Here is a 15291-nt window from a genome sequence, read left to right as displayed (position 1 = left end):
AACTGTTTGCTATTCTGATAGTATTCTCTGGAAAAAAAATCGAAGAAAGTGCTAATTTTAGAAATTTAGCAGACAACAATTTAGCAGACAACAAATTTCCCAGCATGCAAAGAGTTAAGCAGTCACATTGAGACTTTCTTTTTTCAAGCTGCTCTCTAAAAATATCTTATGAATAACTGTTAAACAAACATTAAATACTTTTTTCTAAGCTTTGCAAACATGCTGTAATTTGAACCGGCCAGCAAATGTATCACAGTTGGACTTAATCACTTTATCAGGAATTTTTCGTTGTGCAGCAAAATTTTACAAACTAGGGTGGCTGGGGAAAATGACAATGCACATTTTGATTAATTTTTTTATAATTATCAGTTTTAAGTGAATTGCACATAGACTTCAATCTTTTTAGGTACATGTATGTGATGGTCTTCTTATACAGTGTTGTTTTTTCGTTCAAATTTGGGGGGCTGGTAAACAGTCCCATTCCAAATTCACCTCTTTTTTAGATCTCAACATTTAGTTGATCTTCCATCCAGCGCTATAAGTTGAACCTTACTTAAGTAAATAAATAACATAATGGAAACACTGATTCTCACTTTTGAAGCATTTGTTAGCAAATAACAACAACACTAATTTCCCAATTTTAGTCAAAATGCCGCAATTTTTCCCAATCCAAAGATTCCCAATCCCAAAATCCAAAAAACACTGCAATAGACCACCCACATACTGTTTTCATGTTATGAATCATGAAAGAGAACTGCAGCAGCCTTAAAATAAATAAACACAATTCTTGTAAACTTAATCAAAGTGAGAAAATCATGTGTGAGGTGCATCTCGTTATGTATCTTACCAATCCATCTGCTTTCCCAAAAGTGAAAACGGGAAGTAATTCAATGCTCTTTCTAATTATCTATCTGTTTTCATGTTATTTTTCAGCTAAGAATCATACACTATTCTTTAATTTGTTCAATCTTTGACAACGGTTGAAAACCTGTCAATTAGTTACTCTGTAAACAATTCCATTTGAAGAAGCCATAGACATATTTATGTTTCTTTTATTTTTTTGCTGTTCATCAAATAAACAGTTTTCATTTCATCAGGTATGTAATCTCATATTTAGCCTAAAAGAAATGTACTCATGATTGCTTGCAGACAACCTGGGGTTACCTGATAAGCCCAAACGCTCATCATGAAAATCATGAAAAGAAAAATTGGGAGATAAGTTCCTAGAAGATAGTTACCTAGGAAACTAGAGCCTGGCAAGGTTTCAAACTTGCATGTTTGTTTTACATTTTCACTGTTATAAAGTAGTTGGGGTGAGGGAGGAAAAGGCAATTTACAGAACTGGTGATAACAATTTCAGAGTCAGCCATAGGTCATACATGTATCAAAATACCAGTAAAAAGGTTATTTATTTCTCTTCATGTGAAAGCATATACTTAAGTAAAATAAACAGGGTATGTTTCAGGCTAGTCATATATATGAAATACCCTTGATGAAGTTATATATTTCTCTTCTGGTGAAATCATATACTTTATCAAAATAAACACTGTATTTTTTCAGCAAATACAATTCAGAAGCCAGACATGTATCGTAAGTTACTTTCCAGAGTTTCATATCTTCTGTTTAAGGAAATTTTGTAAAGCAAACAGAATAGTATTGTTGGCCATGGATCTAAACAAGAGCTGTCAGAGGACAGCGCGATCGACTATTCGAGTGCTTGACATTATAATGTAAGCCATCATGGGGAAATTGTTCATATTCAATAATTTAATTTATTAGACGACCTTTCAAAAATAAAAAAAAGGAAAACAACATTTTTTAAATTTTTTTTTGGAGGGCGGGGGGGTGGCGGGGGTTGAGAGGGGGTATAATGTGGGGTATGGTCATTTATTAGACGATCTTTACAAAAAGGAAAACAAACAAAAATTGGGGGGGGGGGGGGTAGGGGGGTGATAGGGGGGTATAATGTGGGGTGTAGTAATTTATTAGATGATGTTTAACAAAAATAAAAATAAAATTGGGGGGGGGGGGGGTAGGGGGTGGGTGGTGAGAGGGGGGTATAATGTGGGGTGGGGTAATTTATTAGATGATGTTTAAAAAAACAAGATGTGTTTGTGAAACACAATGTCCACCTATATGATGTTTCACCTTGAAGGATGACTTGACCGTTACCCTTTACCACTCAAAATGTGCAGCTCCATGAGATACACATGATTGCTAGCTTCAATATTGCAGAAGTGACATTACAGGAGCGATTTTGACCCATATATTTGACCTTGAAGGATGACCTTGACCTTTCACCACTCAAAATGTGCAGCTCCATGAGATACACATGCATGCCAAATATCAAGATGCTATCTTCAATATTGCAAAAGTATTCATAAAATAAGCGATTTGGGCCACATATATTTGACCTCTGACCTTGAAGGATGACCTTGACCTTGATCTTTCACCACTCAAAATGTGTAGCTCCATGAGATACACATGCATGCCAAATATCAAGTTGCTATCTTCAATATTGCAAAAGTACTCATAAAATGAGCGATTTTTGCCACATATATTTGACCTCTGACCTTGAAGGATGACCTTGACCTTTCAACACTCAAAATGTGCAGCTCCATGAGATACACATGCATGCCAAAGATCAAGTTGCTATCTTGAATATAATGAAATACTGCAAAAGTGTACATTAAATGAGCGATTTTGACCCATATATTTGACCTTTGACCTTGAAGGATGACCTTGACCTTTCACCACTCAAAATGTGCAGCTCCATGAGATACATATGCATGCCAAATATCAAGTTGCTATCTGCAATATTGCAAAAGTTATTGCAAATGTTAAAGTTGGTGCAAACCAACCACCCAACAGACCAACCAACAGACCAACAGACAGGGCAAAAACAATATGTCCCCCCCTACTATAGTGGAGGACATAAAAATGGGGGGGGGGAGGTTGGGGGGAGGGATTCTGGGTAGGGGCGTGGGGTATTGTTTGGGTGGAATCCATTGTGGTGTTCAGGTAAGTGTTGTTTTGTCAAAGTAAAAAAAAAATGTGATCATAAATAAAGACGTTATGGCAATTTAAGCAAAATGTTCAATTATGTAAGTGTAAAAGAGGCCATAATTATGTAAAAATGCTTGATACAGTGGTCTGCTCTTGTTTATAGGTTAGGGTCATGTTGGTAAACAAGTATGCAACATATAAAAGCAATATGTCAAAGGATATAAAAAATATTTGGGGTAGTACGCAAACTTTATAATAGTCGAGCTAAAAAACAATCAGGTGAAAAAAAAACGGAAACAACAAAATTCCAATATTTGTTAATGATTAGTTATTAACAAATACTGACCACCATTAAATGTGTGTTTTATCAAATTTATCAACCATAATTGACCAAGAAAACATTTAAGGACTTAAATTGCCTAGTACTGACTGCAAGTACCACACTACATGTATATTAACCAATCAAAAGTAATCCTACCCAAGACACTTTTCCCATCTTTGCAAAAAAATCAGTCGCAAACTTTAAAAAATTTGGAAAAAATAGTCGCAAAATTGTTAAGAAATTTGTAACAAACTTTTTAAAATTGTGCATATTTTATTTGCTAATTTCTTTAGATAGCAAAAAATTTAGTAGGGAATTTCTAAAATTTGTGATAAACACCCACTCTCTGAGAAGGAAAAAAAGCACTGAAACCATGCTTTAAGCATGTGGCTCTTATTTTTGGTTCAAATCAGGTGCATTTAAAAATATAAAACAAGAGCACCGAATAGCGGGTGCCAACACTCTGCTACTGGTGCAGTTTTGAATAAATGAAAACTTGTCAGAATAATTGCTTTTTTAGAGGTCACAGTTACCTTGACCTTTGACCTAGTGACCCAAAAATGGGTGTGGCTTGTAGAACTCATCAAGGTGCAGCTACATATGAAGTTTCAAAGTTGTAGGTGTGTAAGCACTTTGATTTTAGAGCCAATGTTAAGGTTTTAGCACAACGGCTACTGCGGACGACACGACAAGAGAGCTGGCTTTAAAAACAGCCGAGCTAAAAACACGAAACGTTTTATATTTGCACTTAATTTATAGAATGCTATATGAAATGTTCCATACAGCCAAACACTTGATAACCTGAACAACTTACCTCTGCTGACAAACACATATCTGTTTAGAAAGTGAAACGCAATATATGCACACAAACTGTTTGTTACATCTTGATGTTGTATGTCCCCGTTTCATAAAAGCTTGAATTCTACACACTTCTTTTGATCATTAGTTTTTAAGCAGAATGTAGAGTGAATGTCCCAAAATAGGATAAGAAGCTATGAAACATTAAAATGAACTGCAAGCTATCCTTTCTTTACTTTACACACATACACATGTAAGCTAAGACTGCAAAAAAATACTGTAATAGCACAGTGGGAAGTCAAATATAAATAACATCCTTGAAAAAAAAAACAACTGTTATTTCGATCCTCTTACAAACTATTTGAAGACACAAAATAACAAAAAACAAAGAAAGGTATGTGAACATACAATTTATAAAGGAATTGACATATACTTACAATATATAGTCTATTTATGCCTGTATATATTAACATTATAACAATATTTTATCATTATATAATGTCACAACAGTGTTTTTACAACCTTACAAACAAAAACTAAATGTTATTGTTTGTAAAACAATAGGCACAGTTGTTATACAAAACACACTTTATGGTAATATTCCGATAAAATGATTTGATAATTATTCACAATACCTGTGGGGTAAAAAACACTTGCAATGTTTCATGATGATACATAATTCAATGAGACTTTAAGATGGTAGCAATTATGATTGTGATATTGCAGGGCCAAAACACCAACTTTGGGGGAACGGTCACAGCCTTTTTTCGGGGAAAAAAAGACACAATATTCTTGCTTTGGGGTATGAAAAATACTGAGGTAGATTGGAAACTTAGAAAACAAGAGGGCCTGAAAGGTCCAAAGTCGCTCACCTGAGATAACAAGATATTATTGGGACAAATCTTCTGACCAAGTTTCACAAAGATCCGAAAATAAATGTGGCCTCTAGAGTGTTAACAAGGTTTTACTATTGGCATATAAGGAAAATGCCCCGCCCTCTGGCAGCCATGATTTTTAACCAACCGGCATCATTTTTGAACTCGTCCAATATATTATCTGGATGGATCTTCTGATCAAGTTTCATGATAATCAGACAGTAAATGTGGCCTCTAGAGTGTCAACATTAGATTTTACTATAGCCATATAAGGAAAAATGCCCCCTGCCCGCCCCTTGGAAGTCTTTTTTTTCAAGCAAACATAATTATTTTCAAACTCATCCAAGATATCATTAAGACCAATCTTCTGACCAAATTCCATGAAGATTGGACAATAAATGTGGCCTCTAGAGTGTTAACAAGGTTTTACAATAGCCATATAAAGAAAAATGCCCTGCCCCTGGTGGCCACCAAAACCATTTTCACACTCATCCAAGATATCATTGGGACAAATCTTCTGACCAAGTTTCATGATGATCAGAAAATAAATGTGACCTCTAGAGTGTTAACAAGGTTTTTACTATAGCCATATTAGGAAAATAGCCCTGCCCCCGTGGTGGCCATGTTTTTCAACCAAACGGCATCATTTTTTAACTTGTCCAAGATATTATTGGTATGAATCTTCTGACCAAGTTTCATGAAGATCAGACTGTATTTGTGGCCTCTAGAGTGCTAACAAGATTTTACAATAGCCTTATATAGCCATATAAGGAAAAATGCCCCGCCCCTTGGTGGCCATGTTTTTCAAGCAAACATAACCGTTTTCTAACTTATCCAAGATATCATTAGGAAAATCTTCTGACTATATTTCATCAAGATTGGACAATAAATGTGGCCTCTAGAGTGTTAAGGTTTTACTATAGCCATATAAGGATAAATGCCCCGCCCCCTGGCGGCAATGTTTTTCAACCAATCAGCATCATTTTCATACTCGTCTAAGATATTATTGGGATGAATCTTCTGACCAAGTTTCATGAAGATAGGAAAATAAATGTGGCCTCGAGAGAGTTAACAAGGTTTTACTATAGCCATATATAGCCATATAAGGAAAAATGCCCCACCCCTTGGCAGCCATGTTTTTCAAGCAAAGGTTACCATTTTTGATCTCATCCAAGATATCAGTGGGACAAATCCTCTGAGCTAGTTTCATAAAGATCGGAAAATAAATGTGGCCTCTAGAGTGTTAACAAGGTTTCACTATAGCCATATAAGGAAAAATGCCCCGCCCCCTGGCGGCCATATTTTTCAACCAACCGGCATCATTTTCAAACTTGTCCAAGATATTATTGGGATGAATCTCCTGACCAAGTTTCATGAAGATAGGACAATAAATGTGACATCTAGAGTGTTAACAAGATTTTACCATAGCCATATATCTAGCCATATAAGGAAAAATGCCCTGCCCATTGGCTGCCATGTTTTTCAAGCAAAGGTTACCATTTTTGAACTCATCCAAGATATCAGTGGCACAAATCTTCTGAGCAAGTTTCATGAAGATCGGAAAATAAATGTGGCTGCTAGAGTGTTAACAAGGTTTTACTATAGCCATATAATAAAATGCCCCGCCCCCTGGCAGCCATGTTTTTCAACCAACCGGCATCATTTTCGAACTTGTCCAAGATATTATTGGGATGAATCTTCTGACCAAGTTTTATGAAGAACAGACAATAAATGTGGCCTCTAGAGTGTTAACAAGATTTTAATATAGCCATATAAAGCCATATAAGGAAAAATGCCCCACCCCTTGGCAGCCATGTTTTTCAAGCAAACATAACCATTTTTGATCTCATCCAAGATATCAGTGGGCCAAATCCTCTGAGCTAGTTTCATAAAGATCGGAAAATAAATGTGGCCTCTAGAGAGTTAACAAGGCAAATGCTGACTCCGCACAACGGACAACGCACGACGGACAAAAAGCGATCATAAAAGCTCACCATGAGCACGTTGTGCTCAGGTGAGCTAAAATGCATGATTTTAAAGAAATTTGGAAGAAAAAGAGGACCCTTGCAAAGTTTTTTTTGGCCCTATATAGTGATTTGAAAAACAGACATTTTGATAACAAGGTAGTCCAAGAAACAGCTTTATCCCCAACTAAAATTTTGTTGACCACGAAGTAACTGTTGTGACCTGGATTTTCATAAAGCATGACAGAGCAAGTTTGATTAAAATCCTTCAACAGATAAAGAAGATATGGACCAGACTCAGAAAAAAGGCTAATTTTCGACCTTGAATGACCTAAACATTGTAGCCATTGGGTCATTTAAATCTAAACATTGTAGCCATTGGGTCATTCAAATCTAAACATTGTAGCCATTGGGTCATTCACATCTAAACATTGTAGCCATTGGGTCATTCAAATCTAAACATTGTAGCCATTGGGTCATTCAAATCTAAACATTGTAGCCATTGGGTCATTCAAATCTAAAACATTGTAGCCATCGGGTCATTAAAATCTAAACATTGTAGCCATTGGGTCATTCAAGTCTAAACATTGTAGCCATTGGGTCATTCAAATCTAAACATTGTAGCCATTGGGTCATTCAAATCTAAACATTGTAGCCACTGGGTCATTCAAATCGTATAGGATTTATGAAGCACTCACAAAAATGGCAGATCAAACTTTTGACCTTGGGAGTACAACCTTGACCTTCAGCCTTCATGGCTGACCCTTGCCTTCTACACATCATCTCATTTCTGTCAATATATGAGGCAAGTTTCAAGATAGTCCTTCAAATGGTATAGGAGATATAGAGCAGACACAAAAGAAATACTTAAACACTGATTTATGAATGACAGACAGGCAAGAGCTTTCATATAATTCACCCTTCTGCTTAGCAGATTAGTAAGAGAAATAAATATCAATATAAGTGATAGAGAGTAAGAGACCCGTCTGATTGTTTAATAATATCACTAGCATAATGGAAACTAAAAGCCAATTTTAAAAAACATCTGAAAATAACATTCTTTGAAAATCAACAACCTCCTAAAGTGACACGCAGGTAACACTGCACCAACTTTCCAATCTGTACACACCATTTTAACATGCGCCACTGTAAAACAAGAAACCGTCGGAGACGGGTGATGCTCCCCAAACGTTATTTTTGTCACAATATTGCACTATATATTCAGATAAAAGGAAACGTCTAGAGGGCACAGTAGTTGGGGGGACAAGAGTTGCTGAGAAATAGACCAGACAAGAATTGCACTATATGTACAGTTAATGGGAAAATTTCAAAAATTTCAAAGGGCCATAGTGAAAAATCATCTGACCAGAACCCGTTGATAATATGCACATCTCCTCTTGGTAGTGAAGCTTCCATTAAAGTTTCATTGAATTCCGGTCATTAGTTGCTGAGAAATAGCCCGGACAAAAATTGTGCACGGACGGACACACGGAGGGATGGACAGACGAAGCGGCAACTATATGCTCCCCCCCAAAATAAATTTTGAGGGAGCATAAAAATAATAATTTGAATGCGCAGAAGAAAATATGAATGCTAAGCCTATTGATTGATTAACTTAATGGCAACAGGTATTGACCAAATGCCTTAGACAATAAAACACAAATGGCTATGAACACCTACAAATTTCACACAACTTTTTTTTGGATATATCATTAACTCTCAATGGTGTAGATTTCTTGATACAAATGTCTGACACCAAAATTTCTCCACTTCACAACACCATGGCAGATTTAGTTGCCACTTACCTACCAAATCAAGCAAACTGTACGGTCAACCTAACCTGATGAAGAATGGCCTGTAAGAAGTCATAAATACTGAATAATTACCCAGAATATTTATGCCTAAACACTAACTTATTATTCATTCCAAGCCTTGAATAAAGGTGCTTAGACCAGAATCCAACGAACCAAAAAGCTACAAAACCTGTATTAACAACCAACATCAATTAATTACCACCAATATTTTGTAAGTTATATTATTCATTTCATACCCTTCAACAGAACTAAAAGATTAAAAATATGCATATCTGAATTTATTTCATACTCGTCAATAAAAATACAAAATATTGTAATTTATGGAGATGTTTATATCTCCCACAAGATATCACTACTTAAAAATGACCAACTTTCCAAAAAGGGGAACAAAAAACAAGAAAACGTATATCAAGTACATGGAAACAAGTAGCAAACTTTGGGCCACTTCACCCATAATGGGGCAGAGAACTCAAACGCCATGCAACCATTGTGATACACTTCCTATATGGGTCTTATCGCTGGAAAAGTGTGCATATTCAAGTATGCATGCTTGTGTTCAATTGTAACCACAACTTCCACTTTGATTATAAATCACACAAAGGACCTTTTTTCAGTTAATTACCACATCAATTCAGGTTTGATTTTGTCAGATTCAATTGCTTATGTTTTTGTTTTGTAAAAGCTTCCAGTCTGCTCTTGTAAACAATCTGACATTTTTGAATGCAAGTCATGTAATTATCATCAACAAAACCTCGTTACAGAATTATTGTTACAAAAATACATAAGTGATGTACATTCCAACTTTGATGTTTTATTTCAACTGCACATAATACAGTGTTCAGAGATTTAATACTAGCACCATTTCCCCATGCAAGCTCCCATCGATTTCAAGTTCTTTTTACTTAAAAATTCAGCCATAAGTTAATCTTAGTATTGGTTTCTTGGATAAAACAGCACCCCTTCATTATGGCTGGTCTCCTTTTAAACAATAATATTCAAACCTTAAAACCAAAGTAACACAATTATTTTTCCTTTCTTATGATACTATCCCACAACAATATTTCGGCACATTATGATAATCCCTAGATGGTTTATCTCCTCTCCCAATAATTGAGTCACTTTTAACCATAATCCTGATCCCTAGATGGCTTAATTTCTCTCCTATAATTGAGTCACTTTCTACGGAGCCGCACAGATTTGTCCATTGATCAAGTACTTTTACGATTTAAATCCTGTCTAATCCGTTGCATTTCAACGTGTGAAAAGAACTTGACATAACATAGACCTTAACACATTAAAATTATCTTTTCAGCGATCAAATGCACCAAGTTAACTGTAAGCACTGAAGTGGAAAAAAATCGATCTCATTTAATTTCTTTTGAATTTCAGTTAATATTGGCATTAAAATAAGTATTTAAGTATTGCTAATTGAAAGGCACATTTAAAAAACATTCGTGCCAACTTAACACAATAACCCAATAAATTATAATCATTATGACTTCTAAACCATATTAAATTGCTTCAACTTTTCAAGTACCATTCTGTAATGAAAATGTGCCTTTTTTGAAAAAAGAAATTTCTTAAATATCCTCTAAATCCGATGCAAAAGCATTAATGGTGCACATTCACATTTTTAACAGGACTTTCTCATTTCTTGTTTTCATATAAAACAAATAAATAACAGTAAAAAGTTTTAAATAACAAGACTATTGCCAAGCAATACACTGCAACGCCGATATATCGCGGTTGGTGGGGTCCAAAGATCGCGAGCGCGATATATCCGGCGCGTGATATAGAGTTTGTAACTCGAGAAATGTCTAACTTAATCGTATCCGCGATTAATTTGTCAAATTTCCCCAATGTTTTCATTTTATATGCGGCGCTGCTATATATTTGTATCGTAATAATTGCAAACCAATTCTTAGATTACATTTTCATAACTACATACGTATCTGTATTAGTTTTGTCGTAAACCAAAATGTTAATTATATATTTTTTTACTTTCAGGTACGATCGCTCGCGAATCAGCTTAAAGAAGAATTATTATTGTCAAATACGCATTTACCGTTACAAATAGTCTTATAGAATACATAGGCTGCATGCCACTTTTGTTTACATTTGTTTTTATTTTATATTTACAGGCATACCGAGATATCAAGCAAGAAGAATATGCAGTCCGAACAAAAATACAGCGGACAATACGATTTATTTAATTGTTTAATAAAGCATATGTACATGTTTATTTATATGGTGTTCATATGAACATTTACAAATACAAATACATTTACAAGAACAAACATTTATATAGATAAAAACAATTATATATACACATATTTACGAGAGCATACATATTCAAAACAAAATGTACATCATTGTCTTTCAAAATTAAAAAAGTCAGTTAATTCCTTTTGTTTCAAGGATGATCGTGCTTCTAATCTCGCACGGTAAAGTGCATTTCTAAAATGCATGACTTCAGCTGGGGTGCTTTTTGCAGATTTCTCTACCCAGCGTAACCCCACCTGAATGCAACGCACTACTTCTGCCATAGCAGGAATGGGCTCCTCGTCTTCTTCTTCTTCTTGCTCCTCTTCTTCTTTCGTCGATTCTGGTTCCGTCACTGTTTGTATTATCTGTTCGTCGGTAAGCACTGCTGATGTTTGTTCTTCGTCGTCCACTGTCAGCCACGTCTTGATGTCTTCTTCCGTCAATGGTCCCAGGGCTTGCTTGGCGTTGAGCATGTCGTGGTTGTTGAAACCTTCATAGTCCTCAACTCGTTGTTCGGCTTCCCTTATATCAGATTCATCGAACCCATCGAAGTCACGGTCGCTGTCGGCTTGTTCACCGACAGCGTCACCCAGGCCTTTCCGCCAGCACGCTGCTATACAGGAGGCGGACACTTCGCTCCATGCCGTAGCGAACAGGTACATAGCGTCCTTGATTGTGACCTGCTTAAGATAGTCCGTCAGGTTTTTGTCACTGTCTATTATGGCCGTGATTAGTTGTCGCCTGTAGTTTCGTTTCGTTGTGGATATAATTCCCATGTCACATGGCTGTATTTTAGATGTGGTATTCTTTGGCAGGAAGGACACGACTATCTGCCCATCCCGCGACTTGAGATCCTTAGGATGGGCGGCGCAGTTGTCCACAAGAAGGAGCGCCTTCAGTGGGAGTTTATTCTGACGAAGATACTTCCTCACTTCAGGCACAAACTTCTTGTGGAACCAGTCTTCAAATATTGCCCCTGTCATCCACGCGTTACTCGAGAAGTCATAGTGGACTGGTAGCGTTTTTAGATTGACATGGTGGAAGCAACGCGGTTTTTTCGTACTTCCCGATGATCAGGGGCTGGAGCTTGTGGGTACCCGACGCGTTGCAGCATAGCAGAGCGGTTAGTCTGTTTTTGCTTTGCTTGAAGCCGAGTGTTTTTTTATTGTCACTCGACTGTGCGAGGCTTTTGTCGGGTAGCATTTTGTAGTAGAGTCCCGTTTCGTCGCAGTTATATACCTGCGACGCAACGTAACCTTGATCTTCAATGATTTTTCGGAGCTCTTCCGGGTACGCTTCAGCCGCTTCTGTGTCCGCAGAACGCTCCTCACCCCGGATGGTTACTTGCTTTATACCATGGCGGTGTTTGAAGTTGCGCAACCCTCCAGTGCTGCCCTCGAACGAGTTGTTTTCAGGGTGTAACATTTTGTTGAATTTTAGGGCCTGGTGCTGTATATTGGGGCCAGATATGGGCATACCTTCGGTACGCGCCTGTGTGAACCAGGTTATTACTGCCTTATCGAGTTCAGTATCATTAGCACCCTTAAACCGTTTGCGTTTCTGGTCTGGGGTGTCCATTTCCGATATTGCTGTTCGTAGCTTTTCTTCATCTTTTAGCCACCCTCTTAACGTACCTTCGGGGACACCAAATTCCTTTATTATCGATGTACGGGATTGACCAGCCTTTATCTTGTCTATAATCTCGATCTTCTCAACAATCGAGAACTGTTTACATTTGCGTGTGACACTATTGCTCGTATCCATATTTGCGATTTATTTCGTGTACAGAGACAGAATGACCAGTTGCGAAATTTAACGCTTTATATACCAGTAAACTGCCATTATTACCTATGCAGTGACACGAATTGCTAATTTCTTAAGTGTTAAAAACAACACCGTCCGAGTGCAAACAACGCTGTCACTTATCGACTGTTTTTCACGCTTCATTGCGTGCCAAATTAAACCGCGAAATATAGGGTGTTATTACTAGGTAGAACCGGTTTTTTGCTTAAGTTAGCGAATTCTCAGATTAAAACATGTCATTTAGTGATCATGCTTGTTGGAATTTTGGGATCCATAGCCAAAGCGCGATATATTGGACAACGCGATATACCGGTCCGCGATATATCGGCGTTGCAGTGTATATGTCCCTTACCCACCATTGTCAGGATTTTTTGTTGTTGTTTTGTTGCCATAGCAACCAGATTTCTTGACGTAGGAACAAAATGAAAAGACGTGCATAATCTCCATATTGCCATCTGACCATGTTTCAAGTTTCATGAAATAATATGAAGAACTTTTAAAGCTATCACAGGATCCAGAAAAGTGTGACAGTAAGACAGACTCATAGACGCACAGAGCGCAAACCATAAGTCCCCTCCCTCCGGGTAGGGGACAACAAGCATGTATTAATACCAACATGATATAACTGGCCCTTTATCTTATAAGACAGGAAAATTCGTAAGTTGTGCCTTTTTTACATATTGGCACTTATTTTAAATCTCTTTAATTATGCAAGAAAAAATCTGGTCATTTTTTTCTTGTTGTAAAACAGTGTCACAGACAGACAGACAGACATGGATGGACGGACTGACAGACAGACACAGACAGACAACAGACATACAACAGACAGGCAGACAGACAGAAAGACAACATACAGAAAGACAACAGACATACTGACAGACAGACAACTGACAGACAGGCCGACAGACTGATAGACAGACAGACAATAGACTGATGCAGAGGTGTGCATGGCTAAAAAAATATCACACTTTTTGATGCATTCTCTCTGAGCAAAAAAGAACTGTGTATATAATCTATAAAACAACATACAGTAATCACAGACTAGATTGAGCTGCTGGTTTACAAAGTGTTTGCCAGGAACTGCTTTTGTGATGATTACAAAGGCTTTATGTGGATTCCGATTACACCTGGAAATCGTCATAGAAATAAACAAGTGCAGTTCTCCAAAATCGAATAGGCAAAGGTATAGACAGAAGTTGGTTACACTCCATTTTGTAGAATTCTACTAGTGCAAGAATTGATCAAGGAACCAGTGAAGAAATTAGACCAAATTAACACAGATATTTTATCGTTTTTTTTTTAAATAAAAATTGTATAACCAGAAAAGGAATGTTAAACTGTTCAATAAGGGATTTCAATTGTAGGAGAATCCTGCTTCTTGATGCAAACATGCTCTTTTGATTCCTGCAAATTATCTGCCTTGCGTCATTTTGATGCAAATGTTACCATGAAAGTAACTCCATAATACATTCTATTATTACCGTAATTACTCTATGTTTTCGGACACTTAAAAATAATATTTTTTTTTGTGTCCGAAAACTTAGATACGAAAAATATTCACAAAATACAGGTGTCTGAAAGCTTAGAGTCGAAAATTGAAGTGTCCGAAAATAGCGTCAATTGTATCAACGACTACGGGCAATACCACGCGCTTGTAAAATACCATGCCGTATAGTATAAATTACAGTTATATATGTTTGCACTGTTTTTTAAATGCTTAATTTATTTGACAGAAAGTTACTACAATGTTTTACTTTGACCAACGAGTTCAAAGATGAGCATGTGATGTACCGATACTCGCTAGTATGAACCTGTAGTTAACGCAATAAAAAAGCAAACTATGAATTCTTTGTTTGCTCATTTCGTATAGTTGTTCTCTAACACCTTCCATTGTTCGTAAAACTTGCAATAGGGTGCATCACACTTTGAAGCGTTTAGTATTTGTCACAATTATTTTACTGATAAGGGGTAGTACAATTGCGGTAGATAATTGAACTGTTATTGGCACTACCCCTGGTAATTGTCATTATAGCGCTTATGCTATCGGGCGAAACCATTGTTTAATACTGGTTTACAAGGTTATTTACCCAAATAACGCAAATGAAATGGTCTGTTGCCCTCAGGCATGCACCTGCCATGTTTTATGATGTTAATCTTGTTGTAAAACCCCATGATCGAACTGTCATTCAGGGTTCTCAACAAGAGCCTGCCGCCGGCCAAATCGGCCGTTTGAAATCAGATTTTGGTCGGTTGCAAATCGCTCAGATTAGGAAAATCGGCAATTGACTTTTCGAAATTTGCGTGTCTTTTCGGTAATTTTGCTCCTTTATGCTATTAAGCAAAGACATGGCTTGATTATCTCTCTTAATGCATTATAACAACAACAACAATGAAAAGGCACAAATTGGAATCGGTAAAAAAGCAGTCAAATATTTTGTCGTTCT

General features: G+C 36.8%; 1 protein-coding gene across 2 annotated transcripts in view; it reads right to left on the bottom strand.

The window, feature by feature from the left end:
- Positions 1-15291, bottom strand: part of LOC127834361 (serine/threonine-protein phosphatase 2A regulatory subunit B'' subunit beta-like) — a 93956-nt gene that overhangs the window by 39960 nt on the left and 38705 nt on the right. Inside the window, exon 1 of one of the 2 annotated variants that reach the window (XM_052360128.1) lies at positions 4143-4237. The exons of the other annotated variant lie outside the window; for it this stretch is intronic. Coding sequence (XP_052216088.1) covers positions 4143-4160 — 18 coding nt within the window. The 5' untranslated portion in view covers positions 4161-4237. Of the gene's footprint in view, positions 1-4142; positions 4238-15291 lie in introns of those variants that run through there. 2 annotated transcript variants of the gene reach the window in all.

This window comes from Dreissena polymorpha, chromosome 6 (assembly GCF_020536995.1).
Source record: "Dreissena polymorpha isolate Duluth1 chromosome 6, UMN_Dpol_1.0, whole genome shotgun sequence".
Classification (NCBI taxonomy): Eukaryota; Metazoa; Mollusca; class Bivalvia; order Myida; family Dreissenidae; genus Dreissena; species Dreissena polymorpha.
This window is presented reverse-complemented; position numbering and strand designations above follow the sequence as displayed.